Below are 16,535 nucleotides of genomic sequence, written 5' to 3' on the forward strand. Positions count from 1 at the left end.
GGAGACACGCATGCGCGCGCCGGTCGACTTCGGCCACGCGCTTCCAAACCTGCGCGGTGGAAGAACTCGAGGGCGGAGCATGCGCCCCGACGGCTCCCAGGCCTAGGGCTGGAAGTGCGCGCAGGCGCGGCGCGGGCGCGCGGGAATCCGGACGGTTTTTGCACGTGGGCCCGCGGACATGGCAGGCCGGGGCTGTGGACGACGGTTGCCGGGCGGCCCGGGAGGGTCAGTCCAATGAGGAGAGTCAGTGGTCAGGTAGGAGTGGTGCGGTGGCCGCACGCGCCGCGTTGGGCCTGCTGCGGACCGTCGGTCTGTCGGCGGTGGACGCCGCTGCCTTCCTGCCCACAGCAGCGGAGCGGGCGGTGGGTGGCTGCGGGCCTCAGGCGGAGGTTTGCACAGCGTCCCGGACTCGTAGGGTAGTCGCGGCGCTGGCCGGACGTGGCCGAGTGAGTGAAGCGCTGGCGTGAGGGCCAAACGCCAACCGGGCCGACCACGCGTCCAGTGGCCTCAGCGCTGGAGGGGAGGAAAGAGTGGGGCCGGGTTCTCGGGGCTCTGGTGGAGGAGCCTCTGAGCTGGAACTTGAAGGACCTTTGACGTTTGGGTCCCGAAAAGTGGAGCAGATGGAACTTCCTAGTTGCCCCTCGGGGTAGGAAGGTAACTGGTGCCTCCCCACCACCTCCACCCCGTCCTCTTCCTGGAAAGGCTTGTGCAGATGAGTTTTTCATCTTTTGAAATAAAAAGGGGAATTAGATCACAGATAAGTTCCAGAGTCCCTAAATGTAAAGGTCCTAGGACGTTTACGAAGATTTTCAGTACTCCAGATTCGTTTTAGGTCATCTCCGTCAGTATTTCCATTCTATATATCCTGCTTCCTGTGGTCATAAATTTCCATTGGTGTTAACAATTTGGGGAGTCCTAAGGAAAATATGCTTTTTTTCAAAAACACCTATCTTCAATTAAAGGAAAGAGATCAATGTTATCAGCTGGATTTTGACTTCCTTAAATAGGCTGAATGACCAGGAGTCAAAAAACGAAAGACTCTGTGGTTTACCCTTCTCTCACTCCCATGCATTCAATAAATCAACAGGTCTTGGTTCTCTTTCTTTCTCATTCTTCTTCATCTATGGGTCTTTTGTTTACAAGCACTAGCTTTCGTCTGAACAATTCCTGGAGTTTCTTTACTGTCGTAAGCCTTCATTCTCATAACCTCCATTCCATCCTCTGCACTGCCCTCTTTTTTTCTTCTAGTGCTTGATGTCATCGTCACCTTTACTGCTTAGCATGACTTACAGAGCCTTTTGTACTGTGACTCATGCCTGCCTCCTCCCACATACTGCCTCCCTGCCACACGCACACATACTTTCCCCTCCAGGTGGAATGCCCCTTTTGCGGGTATGAGGGAATATCCTGTTTATCCTTCAAAACTAGCTGATAGTCCCTTTCCTATAGGATAAAGTTAATTCCTCTGTACTATACTTGCCCTTTTTAAGTATGTCAAGAAAAACCAGAGCTGGATGGTAAAAAAAACATTTTATTCAGAACTACGACAATGAGAGAAAGAGGTTCATATAGAAAGAGGCTCCATTCTGAATATAGTGTGGGCAAGTAGGAATTTATGCCCAAGGAGCAGGTGGGCAGTCTGGTGGAAAATTACTAAGAGAAATCATCATGGTTAGGGGAGTTCTGGCCTGACAGAATTTTTGATGATGAGATGCCAGGATGATCAGACAGCACCTGGGTGATGATGGAGGATGAGGAATCTGGAGTGTACTCCCCATCAAGGTGGTCATAGGAACTTAAATCCTTAAAAGGATTAACTTGTTCAAAACTTGCACATTCGCAAAAAAAGACTTGCAGTTGCCCAGCTCCTGAAAATATCCTCTCAGCTGTTAGAATATCCTGTTTGATAAAACTGTCTTTTAACTAGGGGCTTGGGGTCCCACCATCTCTAGGTCATGCTAAACAATACGATTTATGATGAAGGGTCACATTCTATTAGATTGACTTCTGAAAGGGTTGAAAACCGAATAACGTCAGCACACGGGTGCTCTCTGCCTACATGACTGACCCCCAACGACTCTGAGATCATGACCTTAGTCAAAATCGAGTTGGATGCTTAACTGACCGAGCCACCCAGGTGCCCCTGTAGAGTTTTATTAGGGGATAGTGTTCTTCGCTTTAAAAAAGAACCCCATGCTATTGTTACAGGCTTTTCTTGCTTCCCAGCGCTGCCCACCATCACTACCCAAGAGTCTTAGTAAAAACAATAATTTAAAAATAAAACTAAGGGAAGAGATTTCTTTAAAATACAAATAGAGGTATTAGGGATAAGGTAGGTACGAATCACATAACTGTGTCTTGTCGCCGTGTGTGCCTTACAACAGATTCTTAAACACTTTCATTTTAAGACCCCTTTATTCCCTTAAATTATTGAAAACTGCAAAAAGGTTTTGTATGTTTTATCTTCATAATTTAAAAAAATTAACTTGTTCTGCTTGAATCTACAGTGATGTATACTGATGGGAATGAATCCAGTAAAAAGTAGACTGAAGAAGTAACCAGCATGAGTAATATGCGATCTGTGGAAAAGTCCACGCCAGCTTCAGAATACCTGACTTAAATTGAACTTTTGTAAATGGACTGTTGCATGGGACTGTTTGATCCTACTTTCTTGGGGACGCAGCAGTGACTTTTGGGTGAACCATCTCTTCTTTTGGTAAATTTATAAGGAAGGAAAGTAGCATGCAAGCTAAATGAACCATAAGATGTATATTGCTATTTTTTGTTTTTGTGACACTTGCACATTCTGAATAAGTAACATATCAAAAATTCTACAGAATATGCTCATAACCCATTTTTGAATACTCTGAAAAGTATTCATCTTTATGCAAAATTACAGAATTTTGAGATATGTTAATGTTCCTCCAGGGATAGGTTATAATACTGGATTTCAGGATAAGGGAAAACTGTAAAATCCTTATACCAGTTTTACTTCTGATAGCTGTCCTTTTATATATGATATAACATGAACAGCCAAGGTAAATTTTCTTAGTTGATAGTTAAATTTATCTCCAAATGCTATGGACATTGTACTTTTGTCACTTTACTCAAATAAACTATGAGTTTTTTTTGTTTTTTGTTTTTTTAACTGCAGAAGATGTCTTTACATGTGGATACCCAGCATTTAACACAGTATCTGGTACACAAGTACCAAACATTGAGTAATTTTCACAGTGTTAAAATATAGCTCATTTATTAGACTGTTGAGTTTGTTTTAAACATCTTTTTAACTATTTAAAACATAGAACAATCGTAGGAAGTAAGGAAATAGTGAGAAAGCTCATTGGAATTTTCTTCCAAGGGAGTTGTTCTGAAAGCTTAAGAAACCATGAAGGACAGTGACATCTGTTCCTTCATTGTTTTTTTTTTTTTTTTTTTTTTAAAGATTTTATTTATTTATTTGACAGAGAGAGATCACAAGTAGGCAGAGAGGCAGGCAGAGAGAGAGAGGAGGAAGCAGGCTCCCTGCTGAGCAGAGAGCCCGATGCGGGACTCGATCCCAGGACCCTGAGATCATGACCTGAGCCGAAGGCAGCGGCTTAACCCACTGAGCCACCCAGGCGCCCTGTTCCTTCATTGTTACTATGAATCGGATGTTGCCCCAGATCCTCCTTTATCTTAGCAGAACTGCTTTTTGTACCTGTGGTCTTTCCTCAGCCACTTTGGTGGTTCTTAGAGTTAATGAGATTAATGATTATTCTGGTCTCAGTGCAGTACAGTAGATCATTTACACGCTTTCACATACCACATTTACTCACCTCACCATACCAAGGGCAGAGTGGTCTTGGAGAAATCAGAAAAACACTACATATTGTAAGATTAGTTCCAGATCTGGTAACATTTCAGTATGTGGCTCACATTTTAGGTTACCTTTGTTAAGTTTTTAAAAAACTCAATAGGAAGATAAGATTGGTGATGTGAAGATGATCCAACTGGAAATGATATTGATAGTATAGAAAAGGAGCCAGTAAGCTCGCAAGTTTTACAGCGGCCTGAAATTTACAGGAGTTTTTGAAATGGGTATGAACAGATACCTCGCTGGAGAGCAAAGAAAGTTCTTTTTCACAGGCCTCTGAGGAGGTGGCAGCTGAGGGGACAAGCACTTACTAAATGTCTATTCGGTTATGGAATAACATGTCTTTAGTTAATCTCGTAATGGGAAATGAGAGTTTGGAGAGGTTGTGAATGTCAGGTTTGCAATGCCATGTTTGGGTTAAGGTAAAGCACGTCAAAGTACTTTTTCTTTTTTAAAGATTTATTTATTTATTTGAGAGGGAAGGGGCAGAGGGGAGAGAGTCTTCACACTCCCCACTGAGCAACTCACCCGATGGAGCTCAATTCCACAACCCTGAGATCATGACCTGAGCCAAAATCAAGAGTTCTGACACTTGATAGACGAAGCAACCCAGGCGCCCCAGGTCAAGGTATTTTTAAAAGTCTGTCTAGAAAGGGGTTCCAGAAGGCTTAGCTCTAGGAATTAGTAAAGAAAAAAGAAATTGGCAAAAGAGGTGAGGAGTGAGGTTTTACTCCCATAAATGTGAATAAGGAAATCAGGGCTTTGTCAAGCTCGATTGTTAGCATTTCTGTTGGCAACTAAAGAACTTGAGTGCTGAGTTGGCAGGAAACAGTGTTAACCAGAGGACCCCTGCTTCTGAAGATACTGGGGATTGTCAGAAGGTGGAATCTCAGAGTTTCTAAGCGCCCCTCTGCAGAGTTATACAGATCAGGAGACTGAAACCCAGAGGAGTCACACATAGCTCTTTAAGTTCACTTGCTCTCAGATTAATATAGTTCCCCTTAAGGACAGGCAGCTGACTCAGAATGAACTGAAAGCTCTCGTGAGAAGAAACAAATGAACAGCTTCCAACATGGGACAATTAGCTGAGGCAAAAATTGAAATTGGGTGCTGAGAACTTCCTACAACCTTTGTGGTAGTCGGTCCCAGCAAAGGTCCCGGGCAGTGCCCAGGGTTCTGAGGGCCAGAACTGATGGACTAGAACTAGGAAGGGGAGGCATGTCATGCAGTCTCACCCCGGGTTCAAAGCAGACTGACCGCTCCCGCATGAAGGTTACTGACCAACCTCCTTGCTTCGGAGGATCAGAAGGAAGGGAATGAGGACAATCGAGGCTGCACTTAGAGTGCCATGTGACAACCAATCTAAGAGTGATTTAAATCAAGTTTAACATTGTAAATAGGAGGGATCTGTCCCCTTCAAATTGTGTTTGTATGTGAGGTAAAATGGGCCACAAATGTCTCTTGAGGATGGGATTGCTTTTTGGTCCCGTCTGTTGCCCCCTGTAACTAGTGCAATGACACCAACGATCAGATCAGTCTGAATACAGGTACTAGATCTACCAGCAATGAAAGTTTGGGTCCTTTCCCTCCCCGAAGTTCTTAGTATGCTCAGCTTTTTCCTTAAACCAGCTGAGGTGGGAGGGAAAGGGAAAGGAGGTAGAGGTCAGTAAGCAAGGCTTTTGAAGTTCTAAATAGCTATCTGCTCAGGCTCAATAAATGAACTAGATTTCTGCCCAGTACTATATCTTCATTGCTAAAGCCATTTGAGCTTTGGGCACTCTGACTCAGCAGCCACCCCCATATTCACTCTCCGCTGGGGACCTTGGACTTGCTGCCCCACTGGCACAACATTCCTTTCTCGTTCTTGCACTGGACCGATGCACTGGACCGATGACCAAATCCTGAAATGACTATGTTTAACCCAGGGCTCACCTTCAAAAGAAAATGTATGTGTACATCCTCTGTAGTCAAACTATCAGATTTAACATTGCATTATTGATTGTATTCCCCCCCTTATTGATTCTAACCTCCTCTGCACACATTTTGAACACACCACTGTGTGACTAAGAAGTAATCCCCTTTAAAATAAAGTGAAAGTTAGAATCCGAATTCAGCTTCTCTACATCGCAACTCCATACAAGGAACTTTCTACCTCCCCACAGCCTAGTACATCTCCTTGAACACTAAAATACCTACAGTCCACTGCATGAATACACCGGAACGGAGGTCTGGGGATGTTCCTGTCCTGTCTCCACCTCCTCATACTAGCCGCCAACTCCGGGCGCGGTAACCAGTGTTTACCCTGTCCTGCACCTGTCGCATTTAGGAGGGTCAGTGGAGCGCGGGCGTGGGACTGTCGACTCCGCCTTACACTCTAACAGCAATTGACCTTTCAAAGATCGCTGGGGGAAGACGCTCAGAGTCTCTTCCGGGATTTTCCAAGCATCTCGCCTTAATGAAACCGAGGTGCAATTCTCGATGGCTTGCAAGTTTCCAGCAGGGAGGATAAATCTGACCACCTAAGTCCAACTCTCTGACCCTTCGGGTAATGTCCAGGAGTCAGGAAACGCATCGCCGTGGTCCCCAGCCTAGAGGACTCGCCCTACAAAAGGAGCTCGGCACCAGCGGTTCCAGTGACCACGAGGAGATCGCGGAGCCCGCCGGACCGTGCACCGTGTGGGGATCGGAAGACGCGCCCGTCCTTCCCTCCCGGCCCCAGGCGGCACAGCCACTGCGCGTGCGCGCTGGGCGGACGGTTCCGGAGACGGAGCTCCCCGCCGCCTTCCGTCTCCCGCGACAGCATGAAGACCGCCGAGGACGCCAGCGGTGCGCGCAGCGAGGGGCCGCGGGAGGTGGGCCTCTGCCTTCTCTGCGGTCTGCCGGCAGCAGGAAAATCGACCCTCGCGCGGGCCCTCAGCCACCGGCTGCGCCAGGAGCGGGGCTGGGCCGTCGGCGTGATCACCTATGATGACGTCATGCCGGACGCGTTCCTGGAGCAGGCGAGCGCGCGGCCATTGGTCAGTACGGAGGGGGCGGGGCCGAGACCCCGGTCGTGGGAGGAAGGGGGGGGGTCCCACTAAATGTGGGACTGCACCTAGTGTGGGAGGGGCGCCCCTGATAGAGCGGGAGAGACCTAGATTCGGGAGAAGTGGAGTTGGTTTAGCGCAGACTATGCTGACTCCATCCTAGAGTAATTCCTTGTAGAGATTTGTGTGGCTCTGTGGGGCCTGTTTGTACTGTCCCTTCTACAGAGGGAGGCTCAAGACAGCGCAGGTGTCGTCAGCGTGCAAGAGGGAGCCCCCGCCCCCTTGGTCAGGGATGCTCTTGAAAGATCCTTGGCGAAGATTGGTCTTAGGAAGGGGTGGAATCTCTTAAAAATGTCAACACAGCCCGTTTAACATCCAGCCACGGGCAAATCTTTGTGGATCTATTATAAGTTTATACAATTTGCAGAAAAAAATTTTTTTTAAGAAAAAGGATACAGGGACGCCTGGGTGGCTCAGTTGGTTGGGCAGCTGCCTTCGGCTCAGGTCATGATCCCAGGGTCCTGGGATCGAGTCCCACATCGGGCTCCTTGCTCGGCAGGGAGCCTGCTTCTCCCTCTGCCTCTGCCTGCCTCTTTGTCTGCCTGTGCTCGCTCGCTTTCTCTCCCTCTGTCTCTGACAAATAAATAAATAAAATCTTTAAAGAAAAAAAAAAAAGAAAAAGGATACAGAATTATAAATAACAAAAATTCCTAGGGTCCCTCCGGTGATAGTAGAAAGTGGCTGTACAAATGAAGGGTCTGGCCTCTGAAGCTCAATCTTCATTCATCTCAGGGTGAATCTGCCTCCGCCAGCATAGGAAAAGATGGTGGATCCTTAACTGGCCACAGATGAAGTAATGGGCTTCTGTTCAGTGACCAGCTTGCACGTTCCAGCTGCACACTTGAGGCCTTCAAATCACACTCAGCACAGTGAGGTGCATCCCCTTGGAGAAGCATATAAAAACAGAGCTCTGGGGGGGAGAGTAGATTTATATCTCCCATCTCACTCTCACTCTATAGCAGATCCTCTGACAGATTCTGAAAAATTAAATTATGTTTGTCATTTAATACCCTAGTGTAGATGGATGCACGTAAATAACGTGCAACTATGATGTGATTCCACTCTGTAAATATATATGTACAAATATAGTCCATTTGCTGGATGGAAACATTTTGGACTGCTCCAGCAAGATTGCATATACTTTTCCTATTCTTTTTTTAAAGATTTTATTTATTTATTTGACAGACAGAGATCATAAGTAGGCAGAGAAGCAGGTGGGGGCCGGGGAGGGGGGAAGCAGGCTCCCTGCTGAGCAGAGAGCCCGATGTGGGGCTCGATCCCAGGACCCTGAGATCGTGACCTGAGCAAAAGGCAGAGGTTTTAACCCACTGAGCCACCCAGGTGCGCCATACTTTCCTATTCTTGTTTAATTCTGAGGCAAATGCAGTATCACGTCCTGGACAGCATTAGATTTAGTTGGATGGTAGTATTTTCACCACTCGTGGGAAAGGTGAAAGCTGTTGATAGGGATTTTGTATTGTTGGGCTTTTTCCTCCCCTTTATTATCTTTTTTTCCACTCCTCCCTACAATGAAGCCCTTGGGACTCATCCAGTCACCATGGGTAGGAAATCTCACCTAGAAGATCTTGTTTCCTTTTCAGTAGGTTTAGGCGATGTATTTGTTGTCTATGATGTAAACTCAGTGATGTGGCAGGGCATGGACAGGCAGGAGAGGGATCCTTTTCTGGTGTTCCTATGTTTTCTCCAGCCTAGACCTTATAACTCTGTCCCTGCTATCCACAGTCCTTGAGCAGCACAAGATTACCTGGATTCTCAAGTTATTTATTCTCTTCCCTTCCGTCTACCTTCTCTGTCGTTCCCCATCCTGTTTCAACTCTGTTGTTAGCCTGAAATCTTTTCATCTTGACCCACGCACCTTTCAGCTGATCTTTTCCGTCCACAACTTTCCTCATTTCAACGGCAAACCAGCATAGCTCTCTAAGCCAGACTATTTTTATTTCAGCAGGATATTGATTTTGGCTCCTCATTTCTCCTGGAGGGTAACAGCGGACGATTGATCTAGCAGAGAAATAGAGATGTGAAAACAAATGCCTAAACCCTCTGCTAGAGCAGGATGCCACGTAGGCAAGGGAGGTTCTGAGCTGCCTCCTGTGTGACTGAGTCTGAGGAGACTTCAGAGGGCTAACATCAGGGAGTAGGAGTTGGTGGGCAGAGGAAACCATGTATACTGAGATACAGAGGCATGACAGAACAGGCTGTGCTCAGAGAATTCCAAATGGTGCAGCCCTGTGAGCTGAAATGTTCGTGTGTGGTGGGTGGCAGTTAATCGTGACCACCCTGCTGGCCAGAGCCCGGCATAAGCTGTCATTCTTCCCTCTTTTGCAGCCATCGCAATGGAAATCGCTTCGACAGGAGCTGTTGAGGTATCTGGAATACTTCTTGATGGCTGTCACAAACACGTGTCCGATGTCTGCCCCACCCAACAGGACCGCAGCCATGTGGGAGGATTTTATAACCTGCTTGAAGGATCAAGATCTGTTATCTTCTGCTGTGCTGGAAACCCAGTCTTGCTACCTCTTAACGAAGACTGCTGTTTCTAGACCTTTGTTTTTGATTTTAGATGACAACTTTTATTATCAAAGTATGAGATACGAAGTCTACCAACTGGCTCGGAAATGTAATTCAAACATTTTTTTTCTTACACACAGACACTTGTTTGCATATCAAAATCATCATCATTCTTAGTGAGAATTTGATTGGATGGGGAAGTTAGTATCGCTTTACTTAATTTTTGAAGCTATATGTTCAGCTTTGCAAATGGTTTTTCTTGCTGCTGCCAGTATCATTTGTCTAATTTGTTTATGTCACAGTTTGGGGGGAAAAAAAAAACAGTGCACCAGTAATTTTGTGGTTTAACATTTTCAGATTCATTAGGCTTCTGCCAGCTCTTTTTAGACTGTTCTCTCGAGACCTGTTTGCAGAGGAATGATCAGAGACCCCAGGCTCTGCCTGCCGAGACCATCCACCTGATGGCAAGAAAGATAGAAAAGCCCAACCCTGGGAAAAATGCTTGGGAACACAACAGCCTCACAATTCAGAGTACGCCGTGTTCTTCTGAGGCCAGGTACCCCACACAAAGCTGACCTTCACCGGCTGCCTCCCTGAGCCCGGCCAGCTGTGCTCCTTGCTTGACTCACGGCCCCTTGGTTAATCTTTCCACAAGCGCTGGAGAGAGATTGTTGTCTTCCCTTTATGGAGAGGAAGCAGCTAAGTGAGAAAGTTACTTTGCCCAGAGTCCTCAAGCTTGCGGCAGCTGAGATGTGAACCCGAGTTTGTGTGCAAACGTGGGCTCTCGTTAAGACTGTGTTGTTGCGAGAGATCAGAGCAGGGCATGCAGAGTAGGGCACATCTTTGGAACTCTCGCTACGGCATTAGCGCAGCCTAAAGAGTTTGCCTGGTCATTTTCCTCTAGAAAGAAAAAGGGTAAGAGGGGCAGAGTCCGAATTTTGCCTTAAACCTCCCTGTTGTTACACTGCTGCGTGTGTGTGAGGCTTCTGGGCTGAAGTGCTGGTGCTTCCGACCATGGTCTGTGTGCTGGGAGTTCTACAGCAGCACGTTTCTAATGGAATTTTCACTGCTGATGGAAATGTTCTCTATTTGTACCATCCAGAGTAGTGCCTGCAGGGCACCTGTGACCGTTGAGCTCTTGAAACACAGCCAGTGCCTCTGAGGGCCAAAGTTTAAAATTTTATTTTAATTGCTTTAAATGTAAATAGCCTCTTGTGGCTAGTGGCTGTTGTGTCCGACAGCAGAGTTCCAGAGCCGTATTCCCCATCTTTCCTCAGCCCCTGCCTAACTGCTGTCCATGGGGCATCAGCAGTTTTTTGGTTTTTTTGTTTTTTTTTTAAGATTTGAGAGAGAGCATGAGTGTGGGGGGCGGGGGAGCAGCAGGCAGAGGGAGAGAGAGAAGCAGACACCCCACTGAGCAGGGGGCCCAAGGTGGGGCTCGATCCCAGGACCCTGAGATCAAGACCTGAGTGGAAGGCAGAGGCTTAAGCAACTGAGCCACCCAGGCACCCCAGATCAGTCATTTTTAAAAGGCTAATTTTTTAAATTCACTCCTCAAAATGTTTAGTTCCAAGATATCATTTCCACCCATTTCTTAATACATACTTGAACATGCTAAAAAAAAAATTGGATTTAAGTGACTGTTGTTTATAGGCTTATGAAATCAGCTACTGCTGAGGTTTCTAATTTTAACTTGTAATATCCTGAAACTTTGAGCAGGTGCATAACCAGCTGATTACTGCTCACTCTGGAATACTTGACATTTTTTTTCTTTGGAAGTGAATGGCTGGTTGAGGCATCCAGGTATCTCTCCCATGAGAGTGGCCTAATGTTCTCAATGCTCTGAGACAAGGGAGGGCCAGTTCTTGCAAAAAACAAGGAAGAGTGTTTCTCCCATGCTTTTGCCAATGCTTACCACAGTCTGTTTTGTCTTGGGTCTTTGGAGCCTGGCCACCTGTTCTAACACGTCCAAAATAGTCACAGCACCAGTGAAGGGGGTGCTTGAAGCCTGGTAGCCTTATATTAGAAGTTGAAAGATGATCTGACAAGCGTTCATTTTCCAGGCTTCTATAAAATACTACTTCACCACCTCTGCCACTGGTAGTGTTCCTACTCACAGTACCAGCTGGTGAGCAGATAGATACTCTGTGTTGGAATGTACTGAACGCTTCCTATGTTTAATCTCATTCAGTCCCCACAAACAACTCTTGAGGATAAGTGGAATTATCCCCATTTTATAGATGTGATGACCGGCAGGTAAGCCGGGTGACACATCCAGGTAGTAAGTGGCAGACCCATGCTTTGGACCCAGCACGCTCTCACTCACTCCAGAAGTTGGCTCTTTTCAGCGTGAGAAAGATCATCTTGAAGTTGAGCTTCAACTCCCGCTGGCCTAAATTGCTTCAGTGGTTCCCTCTGCACTCGGAGTAGAATTCAGACTCCTTACCATAAAGTACGTGTTCTCACCCCAGTTAACTTTGCAACCGCATATCCTACTACTTTCCCCCTTTGCCGCTTTTCAACCAAACTGGCCTTTGTTCCATGAGCAGGAGGAGCTTGTTCTTGCCTCCCGGACTTTGTACTTGCTGTCCCCTCTACCCTTCCCACTTACTATGCGTGATTGACTTTCCTGCCCATCCTAACTAACGTGAGGAGTGTTCGTTGGACTAACAGGCCACACACTTTAACACCATCACTCTGTTTATTGTCTTCATTCATCCACTTGTCACTGTCTGAAATTATAACTTTTTGCTGAAGTAATGAGACAGACAATGTAGCCGTTAACCAGGCTTAGAGAGGGTAGGGGTTTCACTGCACTTCCTGCTTAGCACACAGTGTCTCGTACAGTGTCTGTATTTTTCATATAAGAAGATACTCAGTAAAACGTCATTAAATGAATGAATGAATTCACCCTCAGCCCTCCGTGGCCCCTTGGCCAGTGGGGAACTTCTCTAACCTACATTGGGTAAAGAAGCAGAGGCCAGAAGTACAGACTGAATATCCTCCTTTAGGGCATGAAGTGGAGCTGCAGCGGACTAACATTTAGCACTTAATGAGGGAAAAGAGAGAGTGTCTTTTTCAAAGCTTATTGAAATGAGTCTTAAGAAATTAATATTTTTTTTAAGTAAGAGGATTCTTTTACCTTATAATTTGTTTTAAGCTTCTACTTTTAGACTTTGAAAGTAGAAGGTAGCTTCCAAATTGTTTCATTTCCCCCCCTTTGGCTTAGGGCCTTTGGGTTACACCACTTTTATTCCTCTAGAATTCACTTTAGTGTTCATAAACACAACTTTTTGGTGGTTTTTTTTTAAAAGGATGTTTGATATAGGGATTTATTTCATCTCCCCTTCTCTTTCTTGCAGCCTGAAGTTGACTGATTTATTGCTTACTGCTTTGGAGAATCCAGTAAAATATATTGAGGACAATGTGGAACAAAAGGTAAATCTTCCGGATACATTTAGCATAAATGGAAAGGCACCATTTTTGGAAGGAGGGTCTTTTTGAGCTGATTGTAAACCGTGGGTAAAATATGGAAAATGCGTGGCCACTGCCTTGGCGTCTCCGCGGTGCTCCCGCTTCTGCTCCTGGCTGTGGTGGGGCATCAGCTGGCCAGAGCCATTTGTCCAGCTCTCAGGAATGTCGGAACCTGTTGCCATCAGGCTGGTGTTGGTGACTTGAAATGGGCAAGGACGGGAATACGTGCACTGGGGACACGGGCAAACGCTGGAAACGGGGTGCGTTGCTGTTGTTGCTGGAGAGCCTGTGACTAGGCGTTCACCAGCACCCGCGGTCTAGATGGGCCCATCTTCTAGGGAAGGAGAACTGGAACCGAAAAGCCACCTTCCCTTATCTTTTCGTCCCATCAAATGCGCGTCCTACTTTAGCCATCTCTTACAAAACTTCCCATAAAAATGTCTGTGTTTCACAGGAAACAGACAGAATCATTTGTTCAACTAATGTTCTGCATCAAGCCGACCAGACGCTCCGAAGGATTGTCTCTCAGACGATGAAAGAGGCCAAAGGTATGCCGGGTGGTTGCCTGGGCTTTGGTTGGTCCGATGCTGCTGCTGTTCCTGTGCCCTCGACACAGCGGTGGCTTATTAGCTCTCAGTCCTCACGTTCACATCATGTTCCAGTTTCAGTATGCAACGTGGTTATGTAAAAACTAAATATCCGACCCCTGGAACAGGGTCTTTGTCCATCCAGTACATTTTTATTGAGTGGCTGCTCGGCACTAGGCTTTATTCTAGATGCCGGGGCATCAGTAGGGAGCAGAGTGTTATACTGAGCAGACAGACGACAGACAAATACGTGAGTGTCTGCTGGTGCCCTGGAGAAACAGAGAGTAGGGAAAGGCAATGTGGAGTGAGGGGAGAGCTTCTCTTTAAGGGTATTCTGGAAGGCTTCTCAGCGACGACATTTTAGCCGAGCTACGAATCCACGGAAGGAGCGGACACGCAGTCATCTGCTGGCGGATCGCTCTAGGCAGTGGCCACAAATGCAGAAGCCCAGAGGTGAAGTTGTCTGGTATGTTCCAGAGCAGAAAACGGGGCCATTGAGTTGGGTGGAGGAAGGAATGGGGAGAGGTGGTCAGGGCCCACCTGGCAGATGGGCAAGCTCAGTCTTAAGAAATTAAGTTCTAGAACATAACTCCTTCAGGTTTTAAATATTTAAATATTGAACTCCTTGCTATATTTAAATTTTGATTTAAAAACTAATGTTAGCTTAACATTTCTTGAGTTTTTATATGCTAAGTGTCCCCATGAGGTGAGTGTAGTTTTTCAGATAGGACATGAAGGTTCTGGGAGGGTCAAGTAACTTGCCCAAGGCTGAACAGCTCTAAAGCACTTGGACAGCCTGGGTTCAGAGTCAAGTCTGCCTCCCATGTGTGCTTTCTGTTAGGCTCCCTGCATCACCAGCTTTGATTATTAATACCTTTACAAAAGCTTAGAAAGTTGGAAAAGCAAACAGTACACTGTTTTGTAAGAAAAATGGTATTTTTCATACCCTTTTTTTTTTTTTACCACGATCCATAGCGCATTTTCTCTTGTATCCTGGTGTGTGTCCGGTACAAGAACATGTGCGTGTGTAGCGACAAATTTCACAAAGCCCTCACATGTGGAGTGAGCTCTATAACATTCTATTTGACTTCATTTTAGAAAACGGCTGCCTGCAACCTGCGTTTCACTTGTACGTTCCAGTCTGGAGTTCGGAAACCAGAGGCCTGGAACGGAAACAGCAGCATAATTAGAATAGAGACAAAGATAGTTGTAGGAGTTCTCTCTCAGCCGTTTTCCTTTATTGCTTTCTATATAAAATGAAGAGAAGAAGGGGGAATAGGATTATGCCCAAATCCCTCTTGACTCATTTTTCACCCATTAAAATGACACCTTTTCAGGTTTATTTATTCATGTGAGGGAGGTGCTTCTAGCTCCTGGATCCATACCTGAATGAAATAAAAAATTCAGTTCTCCTACCATCCAGAGAACATGAAATACAACCCACATATCAGGAGAAGGTATTTGTGGATCGTTTATCTCAGAAGAGACTTGTATCCAAAATAGGTGAAGGACCGGTACCACCCACTCAGTGATACAGACAATCCCATTTTTAAAAATGGGCAAAGGGTCTGATAGACATTTCCCCAGAGTAGATACAAAGATGGCCAAACCATAAAGAAAACACAATTATCAGTAGTCCGCAGGGAGGACTCCTGAGCCCACGCGCTGGGCCGGCCGGAATCAGGAATCGGGAATCAGGTCACGCTGGAATCAGGCGCGGGCGGGATGTGGAGAAGCGCAACCCGGGCCTGCTGGTGGGGATGTGAAGTGGTGCAGCTGCTTTGGCAAAGAGCCGAGCAGCTCCTCAAACGGTTCAATGGCATTACCGGGGGAGGGGGGCAGCCCGCCCACTCCCAGGTATCTGCTCACGAAAATTGCCAACATATGTTCGTACCAAAATGTGTGCACAAATGTTTGTGTCAGCATTATTCCTGGAGGCCAGGATGAACCCTGAAAACAGGATGCAAAGTGGAAGAAGCCACCACCCAAAGCCATGCTGCTTGAGTCCGGGCCTGTGAGGCGCCCAGAAGCGGGACATCCGGGAGCCCCATGAGCACATCAGTGGTCGCTTAGGGATTCGGGATGGGGCCGAGGCTGGGGTAGGCGGGTGGGAACGAAGGGACGCAGGTTTCCGAGCGGATGAGCCGTTCTCGAATGGACCGTGGGGAGAGTCGCACGTGCCTGCAGGTAGCCAGATCGTGGTTTAAATAGGTGAAGTGTATGGTTTGCCAGTTTTATTTCAGCAAAGCTGTTTAATAACACGACAGTCTTATTTTAGTGACATTACCCACGTGGCTGGTGGCCGCTGGGTGGGGTCGGACAGAACATCTTCATCATCGTAGGAGGTTATAGATCGCACCGCCCTGCTAGAGAGAATTTATCAGCTTCAAACCGAAATGTCATTGCCTAGTCTGCTTTTTGGCCTTTCAGCCTCTTAGTTCACAAAGACTAAATCACTATCTTGTCAACAACAAGGAAAAATCCTTTTCGGGTTTATCTTTTCTGCTCTTGCGTTTTGTGGCCACGTACTGAAAAGATCTGTTTGCTGTCACGTGAATGTGACCTTTGTTTCTATAGGACATCTACTGGACTGTGATTATTAACCGAATACTCTGATTGGTTTGTCTGAAGTATTCAAATTCATTTCCTGCTGTTATTAGACAGCCCAACCTGATTTGTTTACACAAATAATTGTGAGAGTATCTTTTCATTTTAGATGAACAAGTGCTTCCTTTCAACTTGAAGCTCCTAGCAGAGGAACTCAACAGGCTCAAAGCAGAGTTTTTGGAGGACCTAAGACAAGGAAACAAAAAATACCTGTGCTCTCAGCAAACCATCCACATATCAGATGTTATTTCTTTTTTTCATTATGAGAAAGACAACATTGTCCAGAAATATTTTTCAAAGCCGCATTAAAACTTCTGAACTTCCAATCAAATGTCTGATTTTGGTTAAGATTTTACAAACTAAAACAATTTTGTGTTCCTGGATGTTTTCTCGCCC

The 16,535-nt window shown here is 46.2% G+C and overlaps 1 protein-coding gene and 1 long non-coding RNA gene across 2 annotated transcripts; both read left to right on the forward strand.

Moving 5' to 3' along the window:
• Window position 1: 1 nt before the first annotated feature.
• LOC122901187 lies at window positions 2-3,138 on the forward strand. Its single transcript, XR_006383375.1, has 2 exons — window positions 2-255; window positions 2,508-3,138. It is a non-coding gene; the product is annotated as an uncharacterized LOC122901187 (long non-coding RNA).
• A 3,446-nt stretch (window positions 3,139-6,584) lies between these two features.
• On the forward strand, window positions 6,585-16,465 carry PSTK (phosphoseryl-tRNA kinase). Its single transcript, XM_044240682.1, has 6 exons — window positions 6,585-6,873; window positions 9,289-9,580; window positions 9,829-10,027; window positions 12,834-12,909; window positions 13,400-13,493; window positions 16,249-16,465. Exons 1-6 carry the CDS (start codon window positions 6,658-6,660, stop codon window positions 16,446-16,448), a joined length of 1,077 nt encoding a protein of 358 aa, XP_044096617.1. The 5' UTR covers window positions 6,585-6,657; the 3' UTR covers window positions 16,449-16,465.
• Window positions 16,466-16,535: the final 70 nt, after the last annotated feature.

This window comes from Neovison vison, chromosome 2 (assembly GCF_020171115.1).
Source record: "Neovison vison isolate M4711 chromosome 2, ASM_NN_V1, whole genome shotgun sequence".
NCBI lineage: Eukaryota > Metazoa > Chordata > Mammalia > Carnivora > Mustelidae > Neogale > Neogale vison.